This window comes from Daktulosphaira vitifoliae, unplaced genomic scaffold, assembly GCF_025091365.1.
Source record: "Daktulosphaira vitifoliae isolate Bord-2020 unplaced genomic scaffold, ASM2509136v1 Scaffold_1, whole genome shotgun sequence".
NCBI lineage: Eukaryota > Metazoa > Arthropoda > Insecta > Hemiptera > Phylloxeridae > Daktulosphaira > Daktulosphaira vitifoliae.
Genome location: NW_026099572.1, coordinates 1,713,107 through 1,741,017, shown reverse-complemented (window position 1 = coordinate 1,741,017; position 27,911 = coordinate 1,713,107). Strand labels below are relative to the sequence as shown.

Genomic DNA, 27,911 nt, shown 5'->3' with positions numbered 1-27,911 from the left:
TTGTCATCAACTCAAAAATTACCACGAAAGAAGTATACTCATAACTAATGCTAAAGGATATGTTCCTACAGTACTGACTAAGTGCAATATATAGGAATGTCTCGAGTGTTGATTATATAAATAAAAAATAATTTTATGTACCTATTATCTGTTTCAATTACCGTTTGTTTACTTATTACTATTTTTTAATTATTACGTTATTCTCATTATTATTACGTATGTCCGATAGTGATTTTCTTTAAACTTTTATATTTGTTATTTTTATTGATTACGTTTTTTGAAATGACAGTGGGTAGTGATATGACTTTATTCTAAAACAAGTTGTTAATTCTTACAAACTGAAATAATTTAACAAATGACAATGTAATTTAAAAAAATTAAGTGTAATTATTGCCTGTATTTCACAGTCTAAAAGTATTATTTACTGTGGACCAGGACAGATTAGGATACGACCATGGGGACTATAACTACAGAAGAATTTGATCTCATGAAAGACTCTAAATATCGAATGTAAGTAAAAACTATATGTTACTACATATAGTCCATATAACATAAATTATTTTGTTTGAATAATAAGAAATACTTATTTACCAGAGCTGTCTTTCATATGAGTCATACATTATAAATATGAATGTGACTTTATTAAAACTAATAACTTATTTAAATATTACTTTATATTTTATTAATGTTTTTATTATCAAAGTTATTTATAATATGCAAAATTAAATTCATGAATACTATCAGTTTATTATTTTTGTGTACTAATTTAATGCACTTTAACTTGCTTAAAAACTTATTTTAAAATAAATTTTAGTAGTTAACTTTTATAAAATTTAATTGCTACTAAATGGTAAAAAAGTTAGGACTAAATAATAATATAACATTTTTACGAGAATCAAAAATTATTAAATATAATTCTTTGAACTGTACAAAATATTTGATTAAATTTTAGTTATATTTTATGTATATATTTTAAACATATATTATAATTCTTTTTTAAAAAAGAACACAGTACCTGGTTTTTTTAAGTGTTAATTGTAATTTTTTTGTTTACTACTAATCATCTCATTTTTATATTAAATTATTATTAAGTTAGACATTACACTTTCTAACAATAGAAAAAATATAATGAAAAACAACTTAAAAAATAATTTCTTCCTAAATTATTTATAATTTACTTTTGTAGTAAGAAATTGTTTAGATTTTTTTCCCATTTATGTATTGGTTAAGACTAAAATTGCTTTATTAATACTATAAATTATTTAATGTTCCTATCTGCATCATTAGAGAACTTAGCTCCCCCTAATTCTGAGGTAGCCTCCAAAAAAATTTTAAAATTGCATGTAAATTTATATAAAAATATTTTTAAAGAGGAAAGAAATTAAGTTAGGTCCCCTAAACATATTGTTCAAATTTAACCTATGTTGAACTATTATACAGGGTGTTCAGTAAGTAAGGAAACGGAATTCTATTTTTTTCATTGTTTATGACAATTGACCTGGTTCCTTACCTACTGAACACCTATATATTTAAGGTACTTATTTCAATTTTTTGTATATTTTTATATTTAGTTGTACTTATTATACTTTTTAACTATCTAATCAATACTTAAAATGATTTATAATTATCTACTTTTCAGGTATGTTAATGCAGTGGATAAAGCATTAAAAAGTTTTGAATATACAAGTGAATGGGCTGATTTAATATCAGCTTTAGGAAAATTAAACAAAGTAAGTCACTATTATACCAACGAATAAATATTGAATTTATAAATTTTCATTAATTAATTAAATTTTTATGTTATAAATAACACAGTATAAATTATATATTTACCTAAACACACATTGCTTGCTAAATCAGTATGATAACATCAATTTTGAAATTTTTTAGGATGAACAAAACACCAATTTGTTTAGTATTTATATCTAACAAAAAGAATTTATCTTTTTTTCTAAAACTCGATTACAAATTACCAACAATACCTGTTTGTACTTCTATGTAAAATAGTTTCTGATGTATTCGAGTTATATTATTGTTGTTACAAATCTTCACTTATTATTTATGTGTAATTTGATATTATAATTGTCAAAGCTTCAATATTTTAGAGCTATATAGAGAATCAATAAATTAGCTTATTTTATTTTTGAAAACCTAATTAGTTGCATCATAAATTATTGAATAATTTAAAAAACTGCAAAATTATAATATTTCTTTTACAATCATTTGCAACAAATTATTAAACATAACTAGATTCAATCCATTTCCATAGCTTCTTTAATATCACAGATTAATATTAGAACTAGACTAGTAGGGCATCAAGGTAATTATAATCTTGTGATTCCAAACTTAATTAATTTACAACCAAATAACTTTTGTTGCTCATTATATTTTTGTACAGTACTAAAAAGCTGAGAGATTTAATCATAAACTATGTTAATTGGTCTAATCTTTTAACTAATTTAGCCCTTAATCTTGCCTTGTCAAAGAATAAACCAGCTTACACAATTTTTTTTATCTAACTATATAATTTATTCAATGGTTTTCAATATTTAATTTTTGGAACTAAAAAAAAAACATAACCTTTTTCAAAATTAAAAAAAAATTAAATAGACTAAAAATAAAAAGATTGCTTTGGAAATAAAAGTGGGTGAAATTTTTTAAATTAAATTTAGAATAGAAATATAAGAATTAGATAAAGTAATCTGCAATGATTTACATGAAACATTGTTTGATTCAAAAACATTGTTGTAAAAATTTAATGATTATTAAATAATTTTTTTATTTAATTTGATTTAGAGAAAAAAATAACAGTATTTATAAGAAATGAAATTATTTAACTGCATATTATTATACAATTTTTAAAAGTATAAATTAATATTAAATGAACATTTTTAAACAACTGTTTTACTTTGTTTTATATTTAAAACTGAATTTGTGAAGTTATTATCATAAGCTATAATATAGTTTATGATAATTTAGTTGTATCTATTTTATCGCCACCTCAAAGAAATGGAATGTAACTAAATGTTTTTCATTATCCTTATTAATATATATTCTAATAAAACTTATTTATTTATATATTCCTTCAAAACAACATTACTTATATTCGTTGAAATTGTATTTATATATGATAATCAAGTATCACATCCACTAATTCTCTTAATTACTCTCAAAATAAATACAATATTGGAAAAAAATTTTTTATTTATTTTAGTTATGTATATTTTTTGATTTTTCAGCCATCACTTACTTTTAGAATGATCCCTTATAACTTATAGATGTGTCAACTTTATTTTTTTTTATGGAAACATACATAATTAACAAGCTTATTTAATAACTTTTAAAATATTGGTTCAAAAGTTATTATCAACTTTATATATCATTTTCCTAATTACATGATTTTATATTTTATAAGCTAGTAAAATCTGTATGTTGCCATTTGAAAAAAAAAGTTTGTTTCATTATAAGTTGTAAGGGATGATCCTAAAAATAATAAAAACTCAATAAATATATGTAACTAAAATATATCAAAAAAATTTTTCCTATTTTGTTATTTATTTGAAGGTAATTTTTTTGAAAATTAAGTATTCATTTCAAAATTTAGAATTATAAAAAATTATTATTTTTTTAAGTTCATAATTGTACATTTGATTTTTATTAGTAATAAGGAACATATTAATTCCAAAAAAGCGTCTTGTAAGAGATCTTTGCTACTAATTTTTGTTAGGAACTAAATTTTTTTATGCGTATTATTTAACTTAACATTGTTTAACATAATTGTAAATTATATTTCATGATAATAAAACTAAATGATTATTAGATGTGTAATATTACAGTCTTTTATTAGGTTACCAGAGTTGAACTTTAAAAAGATCAATTGACTATCTTATATTATTAAAATTAAATAAATTATTTGGTTTAAATATGTAGTTGAAATTTTTATATTAAGTGCTTTATCGTGATAAATTTATCACTGCAGTGCATGATACTTGTCTTTTAAATGCCATTTTTATAAAATTCAAGTTTATTAATGCTCAAAAAAAATTTTAAATTCCATTGAGATTTGTACTTGTGCTTAGTATTACAAATTTCCAACTTGATTACGTAGTTGACAAGTTATAGGAATAGCCCTATCGTGTTTTTTTTTTATCACAGTATACACGATTACTTTACTCTTACTGGATTGTTTTTGCTCAACGATACATCAAAAGTTCATAAAATTTATTTAGTTGGTACTATCAGAACTATAATTTTGAAAAAATCTCCGTCATAAAGGAAATTTTCGAAAAATTACAATTAACAGTAAAACAGTCAATGTTAATATTTTTAATAACCTTGTGTATATTATAATACATTTTTGAAAACTGCATGGATTATTGCGAAATATTTATTAGTAATACTTCAGACTTTTACCTTATTTATGAATGCTTTTTTTGAAAATTCAATCATTAATAATGAAGGTACCAAGACTTAAAAATCATTTCAATATTTATTTTTTTTTCGACTTTTCTAACCTTCTAAAAAATCTGAATTCTTTAAACTTATATTAAATTAATTTTAATATTTAGTTTATAATAAAAAATTTTTAATTATCTGAGATCTTGATTTTTTAAGTCATTGACTAATTGAATAACTTAGTGCAAAATCAAAATATTAAATTTTTCAAAAATCGAAAAACTAGACATTTTTAATATGTTACTTATCTACCAGTAAGTAACGCTATTTTTTAAATAATTTATTGTAACTATTTTTTTCTTAGATAGATATATTTGTTGTTTTAATCTTAATTTTCAAAATGTGATTTTGAAAAAAAAAATAGTCCTTCGATTAGTTCAAAAATTATATAATTTATGGTAGGTATGACCAATTTTTACATAGTAGCGGACTAATCGTTTTATTTTAAATTAAAGTTTGTTTAATGTTCTACATAGTAAAAAAAAGAAAAACATTGCTGTGCTTGTCCTTTATGAGTAATCGGCCTTGTAAGTCTAAAATCATATAATTTTTAATTGATATGTTAAATATTTTTTAAAGTTGTTTAAATTACGCATTGAAACTTTTTATAACTGTGATTTTCAATGCTGTCATCATTTTCGATATAGTCTATTTTTGGTTGTAATTTTTTTTTTCATTCAATAAAAAGTAGTATACAATTTGTACTGCAATATGTAACTCGCGTGTAAATAAGACTATGTTTTTGGTGGAAGTATATTCATATTATTATTTATTTATTATTAAATGCACACTTCACTCCCTCATTTTTTTATTAATTCTGGTGTGTTCTCCTGTAAACCATATGTTCATTTGTCTCTCACTTCTCTGGACTAATAAATTAAATCGTAAACTTACTATTGTTATTTAATTAAATTTTACTTATCATTCAATTTGGGATTGTTCGATTTTCATGATACTTAATTGATGTAAAAAATAAAGGTAGTTATAAATTCCAAAATTCATCAGGATAATATAAATTTTAAATATTTGTAACTAGCTATTTAAAGAATACTGATATTACTTATTTTTCTGGAGAGTTAAAATTATCTTATAATTTTGGAAAGTAAAGTAAAGTGTTTTTTCAAAATGTTAATTCAAGAATAAAAATAATTATTTATAAATAAAACCTAGGTATATGTTTATATTTGCTTAATTACGGATTGATTGGGTAGTGGTTTTTATATACCGCGGAAGACAAAAATAATTACACGATTAAGGTATATATATATTTTAGATGAATAGCGAATTTTTTTTTATGTATATTTCCTCATAGGGAATAGGACAAAACTCTAACCACTCCACTAATTCATTATTCAATAAAAAATAAAGTAAAAATCGAGTGATTGTTGGTAGTAAATGAATTTCCCTTCTTAAAAAACATTTTACATTACAATATATTTTTGTGAATGAAGTTAGAAATGGAAACAAGCTAAACCTCATTTCCCTCATTGTACCCTTTGGCTACGACCTATGTAAATAGTCTGGATACATCAATGTTTTGTAGGGTTTAAATAATAATCCTAATTATTTGACATCATTTTGTTTTAGAATTTGAAAATTACGCATTACTAAGTTAAGTCTAGTCATTAGTAATCTTTTTTAAAAATAATGCAATACATTTTCACATTAAAAATATTTTTTACAAAAGCATGATATGATATTTCACGGTTGGCGACTTGGTTAATCAAGGATTTATTCTGTACCCGAGAAGTAAAAATATCAAAGTTTATTATTGCTACTCTTTAAAAGAAACAAAAAATCATTTATTTGTCATAAGTTTTAAAAATGCTAATCATCAATATTTTTGTAAATATGTTTCATACAATTCAAAAATGAAATTTTAAAAATATACTTAGACCCTTTTGATTGACAAATATAGTGTTAATCACGTTATTTTGAAATCTCTTGTTTTCGTTTTATAGAAAAAAAAAAAAATGCAGATATTTTTGATTCCTATTAAAATTAATAATAATTTACTACCTTAAACTAATTTTTTTAATTTGAAGAGGGCTTATAATTTCATAGTATTTTTAATAGCTGACTAAAATTTATATAAATGACTTTTGAAGTTACTATAAAAAAGCTTACACTGCCAAAAGATATCGTACCGGGTCACTGATTTTAATTTCAATTTATATTATTTTTAGATTTTAATTTGGAGCCACGCCTAACTAAGAATCGATAATTTTAAAGGGACAAACGTTTATAAATTTATATATATGTAATATTTATAATATTATTTTTCATACATAATTTTTGTTTTGATTTATTGACCCATTACAATTGAATTATTCGTAGCAAAAACAATAATATAATGAAAATTTTTCTTAAGCGTATTTTGAAATTTTACTTTTACTGAAAACTTTAAACTCATCCTAACAACTGAATAATAAATTTATTATTAAACGTCGATATAGTGGTTACCATTGTATACATGCTTTTCTCAATTTTGACCTTAATATTGCTACTTTTAATATCAAGTACGCATTTCATAGCATTATTAAGTGGTTCGTTTACTGTCATTTATTAATCATTGTTATTTAATAATTTTTATTTCGTACGAATGAAAAACTTTTTAATCTTTATTTATTTTGTCCATCAATTATATGATATAGAATATAAACACGTGTATTGACATATTACATTTAAACCAGTTAATTTTATTTTAAATTAACTAGGCAAAATTATTATGAGGTGTGTAGAAATTGAAATTTTATTTTTTTAATATATAAGACCAGGGGATCTAGGGGCGTCATTTGTGGGTCGCAGTGTATACATTTGCGTATTTAAAATTAAAGCTCTATTCTTAAAAAGATACCACAAATGTACATGAAAAACAAAGAAAAATTTTAATTTTTTTACAAAAAATTAATATATTAAACACAAGTACTGTGTATTCCTAAAAGGACGTAAATACATATTTTTAATTTTCGTAATTATCATATTATAAATATTTTTGTATTTCCGAAAAACAGTATGTTTTTTTTTTTTTCAAAAATTAGATCAAAAATAATTTAATAGTTTAATAATTTTAATAAAACAAAAATTTATAAAGAAATAGTACGTTGTTTAAAATATTAAATAGCTTCCTTGAACAATTGTAAAAGTGTTAGTTACACCCCTATTTTTTAATATGGCGATATGTTATCGTAATAATAATCTTTATAACATAAATTATTATTTTGACAAGCTTTATTACATACATTTACCGAACTTAATATTTCTAATATATTTTACCAATTATCACTATAGAATAACTTGGTTATAAGTTGACTAAAAGATAGGAATAATTTGAAATTTCTTTCAATCTTTTTTCAACTATAGCAAACATTCAAATCCAATAAAATAACTGTGCAATAATTTTTTTTTTTATCTTATAATATATTTATGTATAGGTACTTCAGAGTTACACTCGATACCCAGTAATTCCGAGAGGTATAAAAATCAGCAAACGTCTAGCACAATGTATGCATCATGCTTTACCATCTGGTGTTCACTTGAAAGCACTCGAGACTTATGATATCATATTTAAGTGTATGGGCACAAATCGTCTGAGTCAAGACCTCTTTATTTATAGTGCAGGTTTGTCAAATACATTAAGAATTATTGACTTGCTCAAATTATATAAGTTAATAATACTTAATATTTAAGATAGTTTATGTCTAAAATCATAACTGATTATTCTTTGTTTTAGGATTATTCCCTGTTATGGGTTATGCTGCAATGAATGTTAGACCAGATTTATTAAATATTTACGAAAATCATTTTGTACCATTAGGCGAAAGATTAATACCAGGATTAAATGGTTTTCTAAGTGGAGTTTTACTCGGTCTTGAAGAAGGCTCTGATTTTTTTGATAGGTTCTGACTATTAAATTTCATTATTAGAAAGATAGTTTTAATATTTATTAAATTTTCAGAACTAATCGTCTTTTAGACAACGTATGTACTGGAGTTGGTCCATCAATATTTTTTAGTCACTTATGGGAATGTCTAGCTAATAATTTAGCTGTTAGGCTGCCTGCTATATTGTACATATTATCTCGATTTGATCGAAAGTTAGTCATAGAAAACCAAAGTTACATTATGGGCACTAACATTGATACAATGGTTACTGCCATATGTGCTTGTGTGCAAGATTCTTTGGTTCTAGTGCAGAGAAGTGGATTAGATTTTTTATTAGTTGGTTTTCCAATGCATAATACTCAATTGTCTCGTAGTGATATGATCCGACTAGTAACAGCATCTTTAGTAACCATTCTCCGTAGGGATATGTCATTAAACAGGTATGTTAATTTAGTTTATATAGATATAGTAATGCTCAGTTTAAATGTTCCAAGTTTAAAAACGTGAAATATTAATTTTTATATTACTTAAGTTTATAAAATTATAACTTACTATTGATCAAAAAATTAAACCGTATCGAAAAATTGCATCACGTTATTTGATTGTGAGAAATTTAGAAATTGTTCAATGTAAAAATAATTTTTTTTTTTTATATAAGATTTTTTTTAGATTTGCTAAACTTCTTCCTTTTATGTAAACCACAAATTAACACATTATATACTATTACCTCAAAAGCTCATACTAGTGGTTGCTTTAAGGTAATGTGATCCCATCCCTTCCTAATATAAGTAAAAATCTATTGTAATATTTATGATAATATAACTAAATATATTTACTTACTAGCTTAAATAGGTTTACTCAAAAAAGAAAAAAATACTTTTACTCAAATTATTTGATTTTAAAGTTACAGCCACAAAAAGAAAACAATGAAGAGTATTAGATCTTTATAATATTAATTATGTTATTTAATTTATTTTTATTTAGGCGATTATATGCATGGTTACTAGGAAATGAAGTTAATTTAACATTGTTGAATTCTGAGCACCCTTTAGTAGTATTAAGAAAAGCACGGAAATATACATCTGTTAAATATTTTGAAATGTATTCTAGGGATTTACTTGTACAGGTTTGTTATCTTATTAGATTAAATTATTTACTTATTAGATTAAAAAAATCTAATACTTGTTTTCAGGCTATTAAAATCAAACTTCATGAAGCTACTGGTAGTCAACCTCATGATCTACGACCATATAGACTCCTTATATCTTTATTAGATAAAACTGAAATTGGTCCTGTAATCCTAGATGATATATTATATGAAGTTTTTAGACTTTTATATTTATGTTGTCAAAATGATACAAAACTTGATAAATCATCTGAATTAATTAAATCTGCAAATTTATTATTTAGTTCTCTGGAACCAAAATATTTGTGGGAATATATAGGAAATATGTTTTCTCATGCATGTCAACTATTGACCAAGGATGATCAATGTGATAATTTACCAAGTGCTGTTAAGCCAGTTGGCAGTGGTGAATTAACTGTAATTGAAATTTGTTCTTTAACTGATTTTTTATTAGATGCTATATCCTTTGAAACATTTACTGAAACACCTAGTGAACACTTACTGGAACTTTTTATTCACATAGCAAATACATTGACTGATCACTGTGATATGTTGACTGCAGATCAAGCAAGTACAGCACTAATGTTATTTTTAAAAATTCTGTCTAAAGTTCAACCAGCATTATTACCTCCTACTGATATGGGATATAGTTCTTTGGAACAAACTGTTGAACCTCCAAAGAAAGCCACTGAACCAGGAAAAATAGTACAGTTAAATGTAGAAGTACCTAAAATAAGTGGAGTTAAACGAGCTCCATCACCTAAGTCAATGACTATATCAGATACTTCTAGTATTCAATCTGAATCAACAATTGTTGCTGAAAACCCCTCTTTAGATTTACAATCAGATACAACCAGTGGAATTTTTGATGGTGATTCTATAAATTCTGCTATGATGGTACAAAATTGTAATCAAAAAGATCAGCAAAGTATTTACAAATTATGTATAAAGCAATATGAAAAATATTTTGTCACATTTGTATATGGTGTAAGAGCAAATATTGGAGAAACTAAGGGTCTATCAGTATTAATGGATGCTTTGAAAGTTAAATCACCACAAACCACTGCTGAAGATAGAGCAAGACATTTGGAAGAACTATTAAATACTGTACTAAATTCACAAAAACAATCAATTGATGAAAACTATGAATATGAAGGTACTGATGAAATATCACCCCTAACTATCTTAAACAATAAACGTAGTGCAGGTTTAGAATGGACAAAACCTGTTATGTTGGCTTGTAGAGTACTTGTAGATATTTCAACATTTCAAGCAATGCCATTATCTGAATCAGTATCATCATTAATTAGTTCTATTGATATCAAAGATTTAGACAATAACATACTTCCTGAGTGGTTAAAACTGATAATAGTATGCTGCTGTTGGTTAGGAAATACAGCTCCTTCGCTTCAATTAGTTACAATTAGTACTCTTGTAGATATAGTAGCACTATGCCGAAGTTCGCAACAACATTATAAATCAAATGAATCAAGAAATGGTGTAATTTCATTAGTTCTACTACCTCTATTAAAACCTATACAATTATATTATATTGAAAATCATACAAATGTTTTTCACGTAAGTTTTTACCAATGAGTATTTATTTATTATTATTTTAATTAAATTTCTGTATTTTAGGTTATTGCCCATTGGCTTTGGTTCCATTTAGCAAATCCTCTCTATCAAGTTCGTTGTGTTGAACTACTCTATTTATTACAAAGTTCTTTACATTCTAGTGATATAGTTGAAAATTGTATTGGTAAGTTGTAATTTAATATGAAGTTTGTTTACACATTAAATCAAAGAATAATGTCTTTTAACTATGTGTATTATTTTTATTTTTTTTCTTCATAATTATGTTTTATTTTTGTGGTTTCTGTAGTATAAGTTATTATACAATCAAAATTGTAGTCATTAATTGTTTTTATATATAATAAAGATGTTATTGTCATAATTCAATTTGTTCAAAACTTTTATTTAGTCTGCAATAATTTCAGTAAAAACATATTCATGTAGCAACATTAAATAAAATAATTAATTATTAAATAATAATTAAAAGAAAAATTGAGGAATTATGATGGAATTTAAATAGTTTGTTCACTTCTCATATTGCACCTATGACAATTACATTTTACTACTATAATTGAGATACATATCTAAAAACCACATATAAAGTTAGATGAATTAATACATTTTTAAAATATTTCAATTAAAATTTTTTAGCTATGTATTTTAAGTATACGTGTAATATTGGATCAGTTATTAATTTAAATATGGACAGTAAATATTAAATTATCAGATATTGGAAAAAGTAATATACTGATATTACTTTTTTAGTTCAGCCCTATTTTTATTTAGTTTATACATATTATGTAGGTGAAGGATATTAATGAATTGTCATGAAATGATATTTTATAAAATAAATCATATATAACTATTGAAAGCTTTAAAAATTCTCTAAATTATTTTTATTTTACAAATTATTGATATTATTATTGTAAACTTTAAAAGACACTATGAAATATTTTTTTTAAATCTGACTTATATTTTCTATTTATTAGGAGAAGAGTTAACATCAAGAAGAGCTTCAGATTTTCATAAATTAAATTCATTTAGAAAATTTTCACTTCTGTGGCATGTTGGTCGAGAATTAGCAGCAAACTCTCAAAATGTTAGCGATATGTTTTATAAGTAAGATAATTTTATAAATATTTTATTTTATAAATAATTCAATAATATTCTAATAACTTTTTTACTGTAGGTCCATGTTAAAAATGTTAGATAATTTAGAATTGGGAGAAAGAAATGCAATAAAAGTAGAAGCAGAAAGTTGGTTATTACATTCACTTCTCAGAGGAGATATTGGCCGCTTAATTGATCCTCTAATTTTATTACTACTAGATCCGTGTACAGCACGTTTAAGTGTTCTTCATGCTAAAGTAAGTCCTTCACAAAACAATGAAACACAAGAACATCTAGACTCAACTTCTATGGATCCATCTGCAAAAATATATGCTATTAGTTCAGTTGATGGGAATATTATGTATCATGTTGCCGATAAATGTAAACAGACATTAGGTGTAACATCTAATAAAACTAAACGTGTATTTGCTATAACTACCTTAGCAGAACAAGACTCATCTAATTTATTTAGCCGTTATGTGACTGTAAAAAAATGTCAAATGATGACTCGATATGAACCTTCTATAGCTGAAATGTCTGAATCACATCATAAAAATATGTCTCTACTTCAGAATATATCTGTTTTTGTTAATCCATTTTCTGTAGATCCTAATGTTAGTAACAACAATGAATTTGATGAAGATTATTCCGAGGAAAAAAAAGAAAGTACTCAATATACTATTGAAATGTTAAATAAAATTAAACGTTTTAAATCTAATGTTCAAAATACTGTACGGCGTTCTCCTAAAAGAAAACCTGAAAGTAAAAATATTCTAAAATCTGTACAACGAACTGGATCTTATTCATCACTTGACTCAATTAAAACTAACCCAGTTATGAGTTCTACAACCATGATGTCACCAATTGATTTATTACATTTTTCATCAATATCTGATACAATATCAGATACTATTTTTCCTAGAGTTTCTGATGGTGAAACGTATCGTAATAATATTAGAACTTCAGCTTCAGCTACTGATATGAATGGTCATTTTAATCTAGAAAGTGAAAAAGATTTAGTAAGAAGTTATTCTTTTTGTGGAAATGAACAAATCAAAATTGACACAGAAGAGTCAACTCCTGCTGATGAATATTTTGATCCTACAAAGTCTGAAGAAACATCAATTATTCAAGATGTACTTAATAGTGTTTTAGATGCAGTGGTTGATGAAACTGTTATACCTTTGAATGATGAAGAAGAGGATGACGATTTGACAGAAATTTCAGAATCAATTAAAGAAGATGTTTCTATAGCGCCACCTGAATATAATATTGATGGAAATGTTAGAAATATACATTCCCATTTACTGTTGTATTGTGGAATTTATGACGTTCAAAGAACATTGTATGCTTTTAGTACACTAACTAATATGCTAAAAACAAATGCACGAGCTCTTCTATGTGCTGCTGCTACTACATCAGTTCCAATAAAATCACAGATACTTATTCTTCTTTCAAGACACAGAAAATCCATGTTTGGCAGAGGTTTTCATGGAGAAATTGATATGACTGGTATTCCATATAACCGAGGAAGTAGTATGTATCTCGAGTTACTTATATCAATATGTCTTTATTATATAAGAAGCTATTATCCGAATTTGGGACAATCAAAAATTGCTCAAGAAGATGTTGCAGGTAATCGACAAGTACAAATGTCAAGTGTCGAATTATTGAGCCTTATATGTTGGGAACTAAGTGGTATTGTGAGAGATAGTGGGCGTGGTCTAGCTTGCTATTTGGCTGAATTATTAGCTAGATGTAAAGCACAAAAAGTAGCCTTGCACTGTTTACTTAGTAGTGTATTAGAAAATTCAGGACCAGAAATTAAAGCTACTAGTTTTACTGCTGAAATCCTCTCGTTTAATAATCATGATCCGACTGATCAAGGTGCTATGGAAGGCAGAATGAACCGTGAATCTGAAGCTTTTCAAGCTTTATTATTAAGATTATTACTATCATTAATAATTTTAGAACATGAAGTAGATAATAGTCGTCATCGAGATAACAACGTAATAACTGAATCTCAAGGAGATATAGCTGCAGACAATGTCGAAGGAACTGATGTAAGATATTTGTCAGGTAGGCCAATTCCTATGCAACCTATGTTTGTAACTGCACTTGTTGCTGCTTTACATCCATCAGCTCGTATGAGACATTCTCATATTAATTGGACATCACTTGTCACATCTTCATTACCATATCTTGGACCAGCATTAGTTAATGTTGTTTCTGTGACTGTACGTCAATTATGTGCCAATATTGAAACACTGGCAGATGTCTATGCTGACAGCAGCAAAAATGTGAATTTAAGGTATATTTTATTTTTTTATAAAACAAGTATGCAAATCATTACAATACACAGTTATAAATAAGACTCAAAATTTGTAGTATTTTCATATTTTTCCTTATTACGCTAACGCATAGTTCATCAAGTATAAAATCCAATTTATATTTCACAAAGTAAAAATATAAGATTTTTTAGTGCATTTTTTAATGATATGTGTGAATAACTACATTTTTGATATTTCTATAGTATATCTCCAAATGTTATCAAACTATTTTGTAATTAAAATTTTGAATTGAATTACTCGCTATTTACTTTAAACATATTTATTATTGATAACTTTTTAATGTATTAATTGTAAGTTTTTAGGTTTATAAATTTTTAATGCATTATTTATTTAACTTTGGTCTTGAGAGACTGAAATTACTAAGCGTGTCAAAGTTATACCAATTGATTGCATAATCTTAAAATTAATTAATAATATTTGAAATAACCTTTTCACATTAAAATATTTTTTTTAGATTACCTGCTGATTATGCTATAACACAACTTGAAGCTCTTACAGTTTTATGTCATTTTTGCCTCCTTGATACTGGACAACCATTTAATAATCCATTAGATCAAAATTCTTCTGCAAACCCAAATACTCCAGCACAAATTTTTAATAATCTTGTACATGTTTTTATACCATCTCCTCTTTTAGCAGTAAATTATATATTTTATATAACTTTAATGATTATGTAGTTAAATTGTATTGAATAATTAAGTTTTCTCAACTACAGCTTCAAGATCAATCGCTAAATGAAGAAAATGAACCACAATTAGGAGCAAGAAGATCTCTTTTAGCTAGCTTACCACGAATAGTAGCCAGTATTTCATTACTTTGGAAAGCTCTTAGTACTGGAAAACAAAGGTATTGCTAGTATAAATGTACATAATTCTTTTAAATAATTAAAAGTTGTTTTTTAATAGTGAAAATAGTGTTGCTGGATGTCCAAGATTAGTCAAAGGTCAAGTTTTAGAATTGTTAAGCCCAATAGCAGAGCACCATGGTAATAGTTTCTTAACTGCTTTTTCAATTGTTTGGAAAGAAAGACGATCACGAACTTCTGTTCTGTCTCCATCTGTATGAATGATAATTTTTTTTAATAATTTTAAAAATATCTTTTTAATTGAAATATTATTTTATTTATTTACTAAATAGATAATTCCTGAAGCAAGTGAGATGCAACTTATACTTGTACAGTTATTAAGTTCTATTAAATCTATGCCATTAGATTCTCTTATACAAACTATTCATCAAGTAGTTAAACAACCATCTCTTAGTCAAGTAAGTTAAATACTAGGTTTTATTTTATCTCTTTATAAAATATAAGTAATATGTTTATATTGTATATATAATGATTAGTAAATCTACTTAACATAAATGTAAAAAATGAATTAAAGTTATATTCTCATGTTAAAGGCACATCCAACTTACTTATCTACTTTTTGAATATCAATATTTTATTTTCTATGATGCCTAATCACTATACAATTCATATAATTAAAAAAAAAAATTATTTTTAGGCTGGTCAACAAGATACACAAATTAGTATTGAAGTCAGTGTATTAGAACTATTTATTCATTATGTACAACTTACTTCAGGTCATTATCTAGCTGAAACTTGGCAGTCTCTTCTAGGACTGCTAAAAGAAGGATTAACATTATCACCGCCATCTCAATTCATGTTATTATCAGTATTAAGTCAGTTTGTACATAGAGCTCCTGCTCCTTTGACTGATCGTAAAGATCAAAAAGACCTCCAAGACATAACTGCTAAGGTAATTCTTTTTGCATTTACTTAATTTTATTGAGTGTAACTAAAGGTCTTAAGAAATAAATAACTTGAACAATCATTCATTTGAAATTACACAGGAGTAATTAATGTGGCTTGTAAACAATTATTTTAAATATAAAAAACCAACAGAACAATTTAATTTTGTATACTATTGCATGTTACTATGTTCAAGCCCTTCCTTTAAATAATGTACTTATCAATTTTCAAAATAAGTATGCCTTAAAAAAATAAATATGTAAGATAGTCTACAAAATTTTTTTTTTCCAAATTATAACAAATTTAATTTACTAAAAGAAAACCGATCTTATTGAATAAAATTGGATCAATAAGAGCTGAAAATTTATACTGATATAAAAAATCAACACATCATATAATTTAAAATTATTAAAAGATAAAATTATTTTCATATTATAACCAACAGTTTACATTTTTATAGATGAAATTTGTGAAATTATTGCCAACATCTCATGTATATGTTTTATTAATATATTTTTTACTTCAAATCATTTTAGAAACTTGTATGAAAAAATATAAATTAAAAATAGTTTTTGTTTTAAAAAAACTTTTGAAAAAATTTGTAAAAATGCGCTGAGCCATCCAAAACTAAGGGAATATGATAAAATTGTTTTTGCTGACTTATTGATATTTTTATATTGCGTGATCATTTTTAAGTTCTTCTTGATATATAGAAAAATTAATAACTAAAATGTTTAAATATTGCTTAATGAGATAAGTTATCACAACCTCCTTTGAGGTCGCTTTGATAAAAAGCTTTCATATGTTTTATTATACTGAGTGATTGTTTAAATATGACTCACACAGTTCTTTCAAAATATAAAATATGTTTCTTTATTTTTAAAAGTTAATAGGATATTATGTTTTATAATTTTGAGGAAAAAAATTGTTTCTTCCCCCTCTAAAATTTTATCATTTTTTGTTTTTTTTTAATGGAAATGTTTTTAACCAACTTACAAACTAGATAATAATATATCTAGAACATGACTGATCAATAACAACTTTTAGAACTTTTAAGTTATTAACTCTATAATATAATGACTAGAGGTGATGCATGGGACTGTTAATTTTTATCTCTAAGCATTAATGAAACACACTATTCCAGCCCTGTTATAAAAATTTCAGTTAAAAATATATGTTTACATTTAAAAAACGAAAGTTGATAAAATTTTAAGGCAAAAAAGAAGAATTTGACCAAATTGTTATCTGGAAATTATAGTATGTAAGATACTATTAACTTCTGAAAATAATTATATTAAGTTTTATATTTTTTAAGTTATTGTGTGAGTTATAGTTAGACAATCACTCTATACATGAAAGAATAATAATAGAATTATTTTAATGTTTTTATACCATTTATTATAGATGGTTGAAAGTTGCTCTCAAATAGCTGGTGCGTGTTTAGAACAAAGTTCATGGTTAAGAAGAAATGTATCAGTGAGAGAACATGAATTATCTGCTGCTAATTCTATAGCTGAAAAAGACATTGATAAAGGTATAAGGATTAAGTAGCTGTCAAGTTTATTTATACAGAAATAATAAAAAAAAATTTTTTTAAATAATATTTAAAACGATAAAAAACTTATTTGCTAATTTAAAAACCTGTTGTTTTACTATCAATTGATAGATATTTTTATGTATTATGGACCTACTGTAAAAATTAATTTTTTTTTTAGTAAAGTAAGTCATATAGGTGTTGCAATTTTTAAGTATTTAGAGATAATTAGAGAATGTTGTTTTGTAGTATATTAATTTATTTATACAAAAAATAATACAGTTATTATATTATGTTTTAATTTTACTTGATAAAAATTTAAAAAAAATTTTGTAAACCAAGTTATGGCTATATTTGTTGGATCCACTCTCATGTGTCATGCCTTACATTGACCCTCACAAAATTTTACTGCTTGATTAAAGTCAGTCGAACAAAAAAAAAATAATTACTTTAATTGTTAACATAGTGCCTAATCGAGATTTTTAAAGGAAATATGACTAATTATATTGTTTATAAAAATACAAATTCTTTTGTTCAGTCACTAGTTTTTTATGTTTCCAATAAGTTGTATAAATTTTATTTGAATCCATCGAGTTGTTTTTGAATTACAGTAGTTGTGATCTGTCCAACATGGCTATAACTTGATCCACAGTAAATTTTTTTATTTTTGTCAACTAAAGTCAAAACATAATATAATAACTTTATATTATTTATTATATTAATAAATAAAAACTAGTGAAAAAAAAATATGATTTAAAATACTCATTATTTCATCTCACTAACTACTTCTAATCCCTTAACTTTTCATTCATATCATTATGTATAATATGTGTCTCAATGTGCACTGCTTCATTATACCAGTTTTGATGTAAATAAATTAAAGTATATACTAAAATAGTGCATACTAAAAATTTTTATTAATGTTTTAAAATAACAAAATATCAATTTTAATATGTGACTAATACTTTAATTTCCATGTCAATTTTTTTCTTATTAATCAATAATAATGTCATTTAAAACTGTTAATGTTATAAAAATTTTTATTGGTAAATATTTATATATTACTTAATAAATATTTAGTTAAAAAATATTGTTAAAAACTGCTTCATTTTAGATAAGAAATTTAAATCTCATTAGTCTTATTGTGGGTTGATTCTCATTGTACTCCTCCCCTTTTCCCCATATTAGCTTAATTTAAAGTTAGAAATATTCATAATTATTGATTGATAAGTATTGTATTTACTTTTATTATTGTATTTATCTTTTAACATCCTCTCTGAAAAGCTATGTTTGTGTTGGTAAGAACAGGAAAACCTACCTACCTCAGCACAATGTAATCAAAGTTCAATACATAGACACTGACATGTTTTAAAATGAGCTAAATAGATCACCTACTTTGGTTGACTTATTTTGTTGTTAGGTTTTTTGTTATTACATCTCATGAGTAATACATATAAACACCAATAGCTTAATTTGCTTATAAATAATAAAATAAACATTTCAAGTTTGGCACACTCACAAATTATTTTTTACAGTGTATTAATTTATTTTATTTTTTTTAGTTGGAAGTGGTAGTGGAACTAATGCTCAGTACAGTATACCAGCCCAAAATGTTCTTGCCCAACTCCTTGCTCCTCTTTTAGATATAACATTTGGAAATCAAGAAAAAGAAAGAGTGTGTACTATTCTAACTATGGTGATGTATAATGTGACTCCATATCTAAGAAATCATACGTAAGAATTATATGATATTTCTAGTATTATAAATAAATTTTAAAGTTTATAAATAAAAACTACATTTCAACTAATATATTTGAAATATTTTTTAGGAATAAAAACATGCCAAGTTTTTATGCCTGTTCACAAATTTTAGCAAGTATTAGTACCTATCAATACACTCGCAAAGCTTGGAAAAAAGATGCCATGGAACTACTTCTTGATCCCACTTTATTTCAAATGGAAGACCGTAGTATACAGTACTGGAAAATTATAATAGATAACTTAATGTCACAAGATACAACTACTTTTAGAGATTTTATGGGTACTTTAATTATTTATCTTCCCATAAGAATATTCCTATCAACTTTTTTATTTTAAGGACGAGTGAACATGAGTCAAGCAAATTCTTTAAATTTGTTTTCCAATAGAGAGCAAGAATATGAACAAAGAGCCCAATTATTAAAAAGATTAGCATTTGTTTTACTATGTAGTGAAAAGGATCAGTTCCATAAACATGTTCCAGAAATACAAGGTATTATATTTTATTCAGTTTCTTAAAGTATACAAATTTAAAAATATTATTAGTAGTACTAATTTTTCTCCTAAATCTTATATAATAGGTGTAAATTGTATTTTTAGTTATCTTTAAATAATTAATATAAATTATAGAAAGGCTTGTTGATACACTTCGAATGCCCCAGTCAGGCCCTGGTATCCATGCTCAAGTATTTTTATGCTTTAGAGTGTTATTGTTGCGTATGTCTGGTCATCATATAACTTCTATGTGGCCAATTATTGTTAGTGAAATGGTTCAAGTGATGATACACATAGAACACAACTTAAGTACTGATACGGAAGAATTCAGGTATTTAAAAAATGTTTACTATTTGTATTATTGATATCCTAATTTTCTCTTTGAATGTTAACATCTATATTGTTTCTGGGGCATTTGGCTGATCTTCAATTTTTTTGGCTTATTGCAGGAGAAATACCAGGTATGTTTTAACTATGCTTGTGGCTATAGTTGTTTATGGTGCTTTTAAAATTGTGTGTTTCATTAACATAGTTTCATAAATTATTATAACATTTTATTACCAAGGTTAAGTCAATGTTGCAGCTTTAAGGTGTATTGGGTTATTTTTATCTTATAAACTTCTATATTCCTTACTTATTTTTGTTTTAAGAAATATTGTATTTTAATAAAACTAATAAGGCTAATGGTAAAAAAACAAAAATTAATCAGTGATTCTTTTTTCCAATATTCGACCATATATCCATTCCTTAATTTCCTCATTGATTATAGTAGTGAAGAAGTGAGTGTAGCTGAGTCTTCTCCTAAAGTGATTCCATCATCAAGAAGGCGGAAAAAATGGAATCAACGAAACAAGTATAATTTACAAGCTGCTGAAAACAAACAATCTTCTTCAAATTCTAGAAAGTCTACAACAATTGCCAACAATATAATTGAAAAGTAAGTTATAATGATGAAAAATAAAACACCAAAAGGGGAAAAAGAACACTAATTAGTTTCTTTAGACGAACTTAATATCACTGTTTGTTACCATTCTAATGAATACCACATATTTTTATTAAATAATTATTATCATTTGCAATTAATAATTTAAATCAAATTGACTTGACCTTGATATATAATTTAACTTGGTGTGTGGTAGTATGCAATGTTATTAGATATTAGTTTTTTTGCCTGCCTGTTGGTTTATAAATATTTTGCGAATTATTATATACTAGTGAGATAAAATGAAATATGTTTTTTATGTTGGGCATTAATTATTTATCTTTATAATGTAGGTGATTATATTGAGTGTAGGATCAGAGGAACATTCTGACTAAAAAATTTCTTTTTTTTTTTAACTAGAGTTTTTTTTGTATAATTTAGGATTAGAATAATAGAATTCTTAAGATTTGAAGCCATAAGTTAAGTAAAAGTACCCTAAATGTTAATTTGATCTAAATCTAAATTTAAAAAAAATATAGCATTGTTAGAATTAATTTTTTTTCGTATCTTCCTCTGACTTTTAGAGGACAATATATAGATCCTATAACTTATACATTTTTATTATTTATAGCCAACATTTTGTTTGAATATTTTCCCTATTAATATGCGATATTATAATTTTGCTACATATAAAAATATATCAGTTAAATTATTCTTTATTTTTTATGAGTATAGTATAGTATTTAGTTAATTTAGTTAAGTAAAATTAAAATATATAAAATTTGTCTTGATAATATAATAATTCAAAATTATTTTAGTAAATATTGTTGTTACCTAACCCAATTATCAAACAAATAATGAGTTAAAAAATTATAAGCTTAAAATATTAACTGCTTAATGGACCTAACCTCAAATATCATGATTTTGTTTGTTTGTTTTTTGAGAATGAGAGAGATGCTTTTAATATATAATTAAAATATGTATTATATTTATATTATAGGGACTGTTTTTTAATACAATTTAAATAAAATGATTTATTGTAACCATTTTCCATAATACTCTATCTATTTTTTTTAACAAAAATTTTACTTTGTAGTAAAAAAATCATGATAAGTATTAAAAATGTTTAAAAAAATATTTATTTTAAAAATTGAATATTCCTTTTTCAGTAGTAAAAATTTTGTTTTTGAAAATAATTAAAAATATAAGCAAATTGACAATAAAACAAACAAATTGTTCATTTTATACTACAGTCAGTGGCAATTCAAGAAATTTTTCAAGAGGTAAACCTGACTAAGCCCTAACTTTTTACTGAAGGTCATTAGGCTAGCTTTCACAAATTATTATGTATAAATCCATAAATTTTAGGTTTATTCTAAAAAATTATTGAGTGAATCCTAGCAACCTTTGATGTCTCCTAAGGGTGTCATTTTTAATATACAAGGTATACATTTGTCTACCTATTATTCAGTAATCCTGTTGTATTATTTTGACCCCTAAGGAATTGGTTAACTACCCTCCCAATCTTCACCTTTTCTATAACTCCCCATTCATATCCTATATATCCAAGTATATAAATATTTCTGCAGTATGTGTACCAAAACGAAAATTTAAATGATGCCTCCACTGATTGTAAAACATAATTTATTTTTCAATTATTCATCACTTGTTTTAAATGATTATTGATTTATATTTAATGTGCTTAGTTAACTTACTAATAATTATATGAGTAACATTAAATTTAAAATATTTGAAACCATGATTACTTCAATTGATGTGCATGGTCTAATTCTACCATTAGTGACAATGTCAATAAATTTTTCTTGAGTTAAAAAAATAGAAATAATCTATTAAATTTTATTTTATTATTTAAATTATATATTTTTTTATATGTTCCTTAGACTTAAAATACTTTAATATTTTTTAATATTTATTTTAGTTCCCATATTAGACTTTTGTCTGGACTTGATTGGACATGGGTTGTTAATAGTAATAATGGTCTTCATGCCACTGGTAACCCCCAATGGTTACAGCTTCAATTAGCTGCAGTAAAACTTCTTAGTGTTGCTATTCAACTTCCTGCTGATATTCTCCCTCAATTTCAAATGTAAGTATTTATGATTATGAAACAATAAAACATTTACTTATATATCAAAACTTCGTGAATAGGTACAAATGGGCCTTTGTTGGAAGACCAGAATTTTCACCAAATGAGCAGAATCTAGTAGAATTTGTACCTCATGTTATGAGGATAGCTAGAATAATGGATACAAAGGTAATACACATTTAAATAAATGGTAATTATATTATACATCATAAAATTTAGTTTGATATTTTAGTTCAAATTACTAAATTATAATTTTTTTTAAGAAATGAAAGATATTTGTCTCATTCTAATGTTTTAAATCCATAACAGCTCTTATAATTTTCAATTCATTAAACATTTTATATCTTTCTTCTATAATATTAAAACATTTTTGTTAGATATTGTTGATAATATCTATTTTGTTAGCATTGTTTAGAAAATTGGCTAAGTAAATTTGAAAAAATTTGGACCCCCTAATAAAACAAATAATTCTATAATTTAAAATTTTTTTGTCTCTGTACACACTGTGTTGGTTTGACCCTAAGATACCTATTCATTTTTATTTATTGCTCAACATTTTTATAAATAACTTTTCATCAAAAATGTTAGCACTAAGTAAATTATATTATAAAACAAATAAAAATGGTCAAACACTTTAATTTTGTTGTATATATAAACCCACCTAATCTTCTATTTATTTATACATATTTTGGACTTCTGAAAAATTATTCTGAATATGGACACTCTTTTATTTATTTATTTTTTTAAACAGACCAATATTATATAATACAAAAGAAACAAAAAGTTCAAATTAAAATAACATGAAAATTACAAGCTTTTCGTGATAAATCATTGAATATATCCAAAAAAAAACTAGAAATAATAATAATTATAAAACTTTAAAAATATAACAATTGAAATTAGATATAAGTTTTTATTATCATTTTTTTTTTATTTTATTGCAAACATTTTTTTTATGTTATAGAAAAATATTACCAATGGTAAATATTTTAAGTTTAATTCAAGAATGTACATTTTTTTTTTTAAAAAAAAAGTAAAATATTAAATTAAAAGCTATTATTAGACTTGTTCATTTTGAACATTTGAGATGATTATGTGGAAGTGGTCTAAGTCACAAAAACTAAATTTTTCAGGAGAAGGCAAAAATATTTATCTTAACCATGTGTGAACTTATATAATTCCCCTTAGTTTCCCTACAAGTTTATTTTTTTAACTGTGGTGAATTTCTAGACAGAAATGTAATTAAATTTTTTTATAGGGTTTCTAAGATTTGTATTAAATGTTTCCCAAAAGAAAACGAAAAACTAAAGGCTATATGCAAAAACAAGATAACAAAATTTTCAGGAAACTAAAAAAAATAGACATTTTTAATCTTAATTTTTATTTACCAGATATCTTAAAAAATTCTATATTTTTTATAATATTTATAATAAATATTTTTTTCTTGGATAGGTGTATTCATTATTCTTATCTTATTAATGATTAAAATCTGACTTTGAAAAATAAATGTAGTTATTTTATTTTTGCACAGAGTCCTTCAATTTATCTATTTGGACTTAGTATCTATAACCATGTTAACAAGTCATTTAAGTTTAACTTTGGAAAATCACTTTTTTTAAATTTTCTTTCTAATTTATCCTAAGTAAAATATTTATCCACAAGTATTTATTTAAATGTTTTAAATTAGTTTTATAAATCAATATTATTCAACTAAAATATTTAATATTTACTTTGAACATTATAGTATGGAAATCCAGTTGAAACTTATCCAGATACTTTGTTACCCACTGGTTCATCAGCTCGATCATTGCAAGATCTTCATCCATTCTTCTCAGCATTGAGTACTGGCGAACCTCATCCATCTTTAAACAGTACTATAAGTCAATTAGAATACGAACTAGAGCTAGATTTCCTAGAGTCGATACCGTCCAGATAGGTTGATGCAATTCTACCTGAACCACCATACCTACGACAAACTGTGATGTTGTACATGTAAATAAAAAACTTAAATTATTTAAAAAAAAACTAATCATTTTAAATATTGTTATTTTTGCAATGTTCGTTTTAATGTAAAAAATATTATTGTGGTTTTTCTGATTGTTGAAGTTTTGTTCTTTTTATTAAGTGGTGATATGATCATTCCGTTTTATTTAGTGAATAAACTCACACAATAATTCTGCAATTTTAAAATTGTAATTTTTTACAGCTACTTAGTAAATATTGTCAAAACACATGCTTTGGAGCACAAAACATTAACTTATTAAATTCTATGTTACCTATTAATGTTGTTAAGTTTGTCATGTTTAGGACCAAAATATCTGTTTGATTATGTTATCAATTGTCTTTACTCCCGCAAGTTAATTTAAATTTTAAATTTTAAACTAAAATAGTTGTTAAAACTTAAAAATATAATTGAAACATTTATAATAGTATACATTTTTGTCTATTGACTTCATTATTTTTATTTTACAATGATCTTATATAAACCAGTTTAAAATAAATAAATATATTTTCTATAATTAAAATTTATTTTATTAAAAAAATATACTAGACATCAGTATTTAAACCTTCTTTTAGAATTATTCTAAAAGTTTTATTTTCTTAATTTATTTTTATTGTTTATGAAAACTAAACTTACTCGTACATTAAAAAATATTAAGTAAAATATTTTTTTTTCAAAAGTTTTATGCTTTCCTATGAATTGTAAATTCTAAAAATATGTAGTTACATATTTAACTAATTAAAAATGTGATAATTTTAGAAATGTCTTATCATAACCTACGCCTCATTTCCAATCTATATTTAAAAAAGTTAATATTTTACAAAATACTAATATATATTCCGGAAATATTACGAGCTTTAAACATATGTTGATTTAAAAAAAATGCATACTATAAGATAATATCAATTTTTGTGATAAAATTTTCGATTTCATACTTTATTTTTTCGACTTTATATTTCTATTATATTATCTTTTTAAAATATATAAGCGTTATTAAAATTTTTTGGTAAATGGTTTATACATATACCTTTTATCTTTATCCATATACTTTTTCACTTTAATTTAAAACACCCTATAAAGAGGAGGCAACAGCGATGGAATCACCTATTTTCATAAATGTTATGTAAATGAAATTTACATTAAATGATTTATAAGTATAATACATAAATAAATACTTATAATAGTGATTAAATTCAGTATGAAATAGATTTTTAATAATTTAATATTTTTAATTTTTTAGAAAAATTTTAAGAAAAGTTATTGTTTACAGAGTGATTTTTTTTAATATTAGCCACTCGATATCTTTTAAAATAAATGTTATATTAAGAACATTACTTTTGATGCTTTATTAATTTCATATATTTTTCGATGCATAATTTATTAAGTATTTTTTAAATCCATCCTTTATACTTCTAGATATCATCTTTATTAGCTTCGATGCGAAGCTAAGAAGGTATTAATTTTACTATGATGTGTTTTTTTTTTTTGTGTCTGTTACCAGTTTTTCTCAGCTCTCACCGAACCGATTTCTTTCAATGATAAGTCAAAAGATCACAAATCGTATCTAGTCGAAGATATTACCCTCAAAAAATGAAAAAATTTCCCTCGTTCCCCGTAAATAGGGGAAACCTCCAAAAAAATTACAAATTTAAAAATCGTTATTTTTCGAAATTTTTTCAATTTTTTTTTACTTAAAACTGCCATAACTTTTTCAAAAATGACCAAATTAATATAATTTTTTTTTTTTAATAGATGCTTGATGTTTTTACCTATCATTTGGTGTATTTTTTTTTATAAATTTAACCCTTTACCAGCCTACAGGGGAGGATTCAAAATGACAACTTTTTCACAAAAAATGAACTTTTGAAAGTGTTGAAAGTTACTGTTTAATGACACTTAAGATCCATTGTTTCAAGTATTATAACTATTACTAAATATAGAGTGGTGGTGAAGTGTGGGTCATGTTATTTTTATCAGAACTCATTACTTTCCCGCGCTCTTCCTCCACTCTATATTTAAGAATGTTAATAATATCTGAAGTATTTTTTCAAAAATTCTGGTCATTTTCTTAATTATACCAATTTATTAATTATTATGTATGTCGCCATTTAAAAAAACCCATCACAGTGGGCTCGTGGCACAGTGGGAATATGGCATAGTTGGGCAAGTATAATGATATCTGACAGTGATTAAAATCACTATCATAAAAGACGCTTCAATGCAAATCTGTGTTTAATTTAAAAAAATTAATGGATTATTCCAAAAGCTACATGATCTCCTATTTCGTTATTTATATCCTAATTACAAGTTTTATGATTTATAAGTGTAATATTTGAATAAATAAATATCTATATATAAATATATAAAGGGAAATGGTGTAATTAAAAAAAAAAAGTATGTCGAATGAAAGAGGGATATAAATATTATTTCTCATAAAAAAATTGTATTGATCCATACACTTTTCAATAAGTTATAGCATTATAAAGTTAAAAATGTACAATGTGAATTTTCAAACAAAAATAGCATTCGGTAACCATTTTCACCGTGAAGACAAAATAAATTCCGAAAATTTTTTTACCATAATAATGTATATTACATTATCTTTAATTTAAGACGTGTATAAAAGTGACAGAGTATCCAAAACACTTTCAAAAGTTAATTTTTGTGAAAAAAATTGTCATTTTGAATACCTGTGAGGGTCAAATTTATAAAAAAAAAAAATCAAATGATAGGTAAAGACATTATGCATCTATAAAAAAAAATGTTAAAAATTAGCGATTTTTAAATTTGTAATTTTTTTGGAGGTTTCTCCATTTACGGGTAACAAGGGAAATTTGTTCAATTT

The 27,911-nt window shown here is 24.5% G+C and overlaps 1 protein-coding gene across 5 annotated transcripts; it reads left to right on the top strand.

The window, feature by feature from the left end:
- Positions 1-22: 22 nt before the first annotated feature.
- Positions 23-25,343, top strand: LOC126893751 (protein dopey-1 homolog). Of its 5 annotated transcripts, XM_050664220.1 has the most exons (25): positions 23-510; positions 1,640-1,730; positions 7,890-8,076; positions 8,189-8,354; positions 8,414-8,779; positions 9,324-9,465; positions 9,532-11,043; positions 11,104-11,224; positions 12,027-12,156; positions 12,227-14,458; positions 14,953-15,136; positions 15,214-15,344; positions 15,404-15,557; positions 15,636-15,761; positions 16,001-16,255; positions 17,653-17,782; positions 19,345-19,516; positions 19,612-19,823; positions 19,881-20,033; positions 20,171-20,366; positions 20,485-20,496; positions 20,805-20,972; positions 22,897-23,064; positions 23,127-23,232; positions 24,809-25,343. In XM_050664220.1, exons 1-25 carry the CDS (start codon positions 455-457, stop codon positions 24,998-25,000), a joined length of 7,362 nt encoding a protein of 2,453 aa, XP_050520177.1. In that variant the 5' UTR covers positions 23-454; the 3' UTR covers positions 25,001-25,343. The 5 variants fall into 5 exon arrangements, with proteins under 5 accessions (XP_050520177.1, XP_050520179.1, XP_050520178.1 ...); XM_050664222.1 differs by lacking the exon at positions 20,485-20,496 and having other exon boundaries at positions 20,808-20,972; XM_050664221.1 differs by lacking the exon at positions 20,485-20,496.
- The last annotated feature ends 2,568 nt before the right edge of the window (positions 25,344-27,911 follow it).

Excerpts from the sequence above, each read along its gene's own strand:
- LOC126893751 (XM_050664220.1), top strand. The coding sequence starts at position 455 with ATGGGGACTATAACTACAGAAGAATTTGATCTCATGAAAGACTCTAAA. Across the intron at positions 8,780-9,323 it reads AGGGATATGTCATTAAACAG|GCGATTATATGCATGGTTAC; the intron begins GTATGTTAATTT and ends ATTTTTATTTAG. Across the intron at positions 15,137-15,213 it reads TACCATCTCCTCTTTTAGCA|CTTCAAGATCAATCGCTAAA; the intron begins GTAAATTATATA and ends TCTCAACTACAG.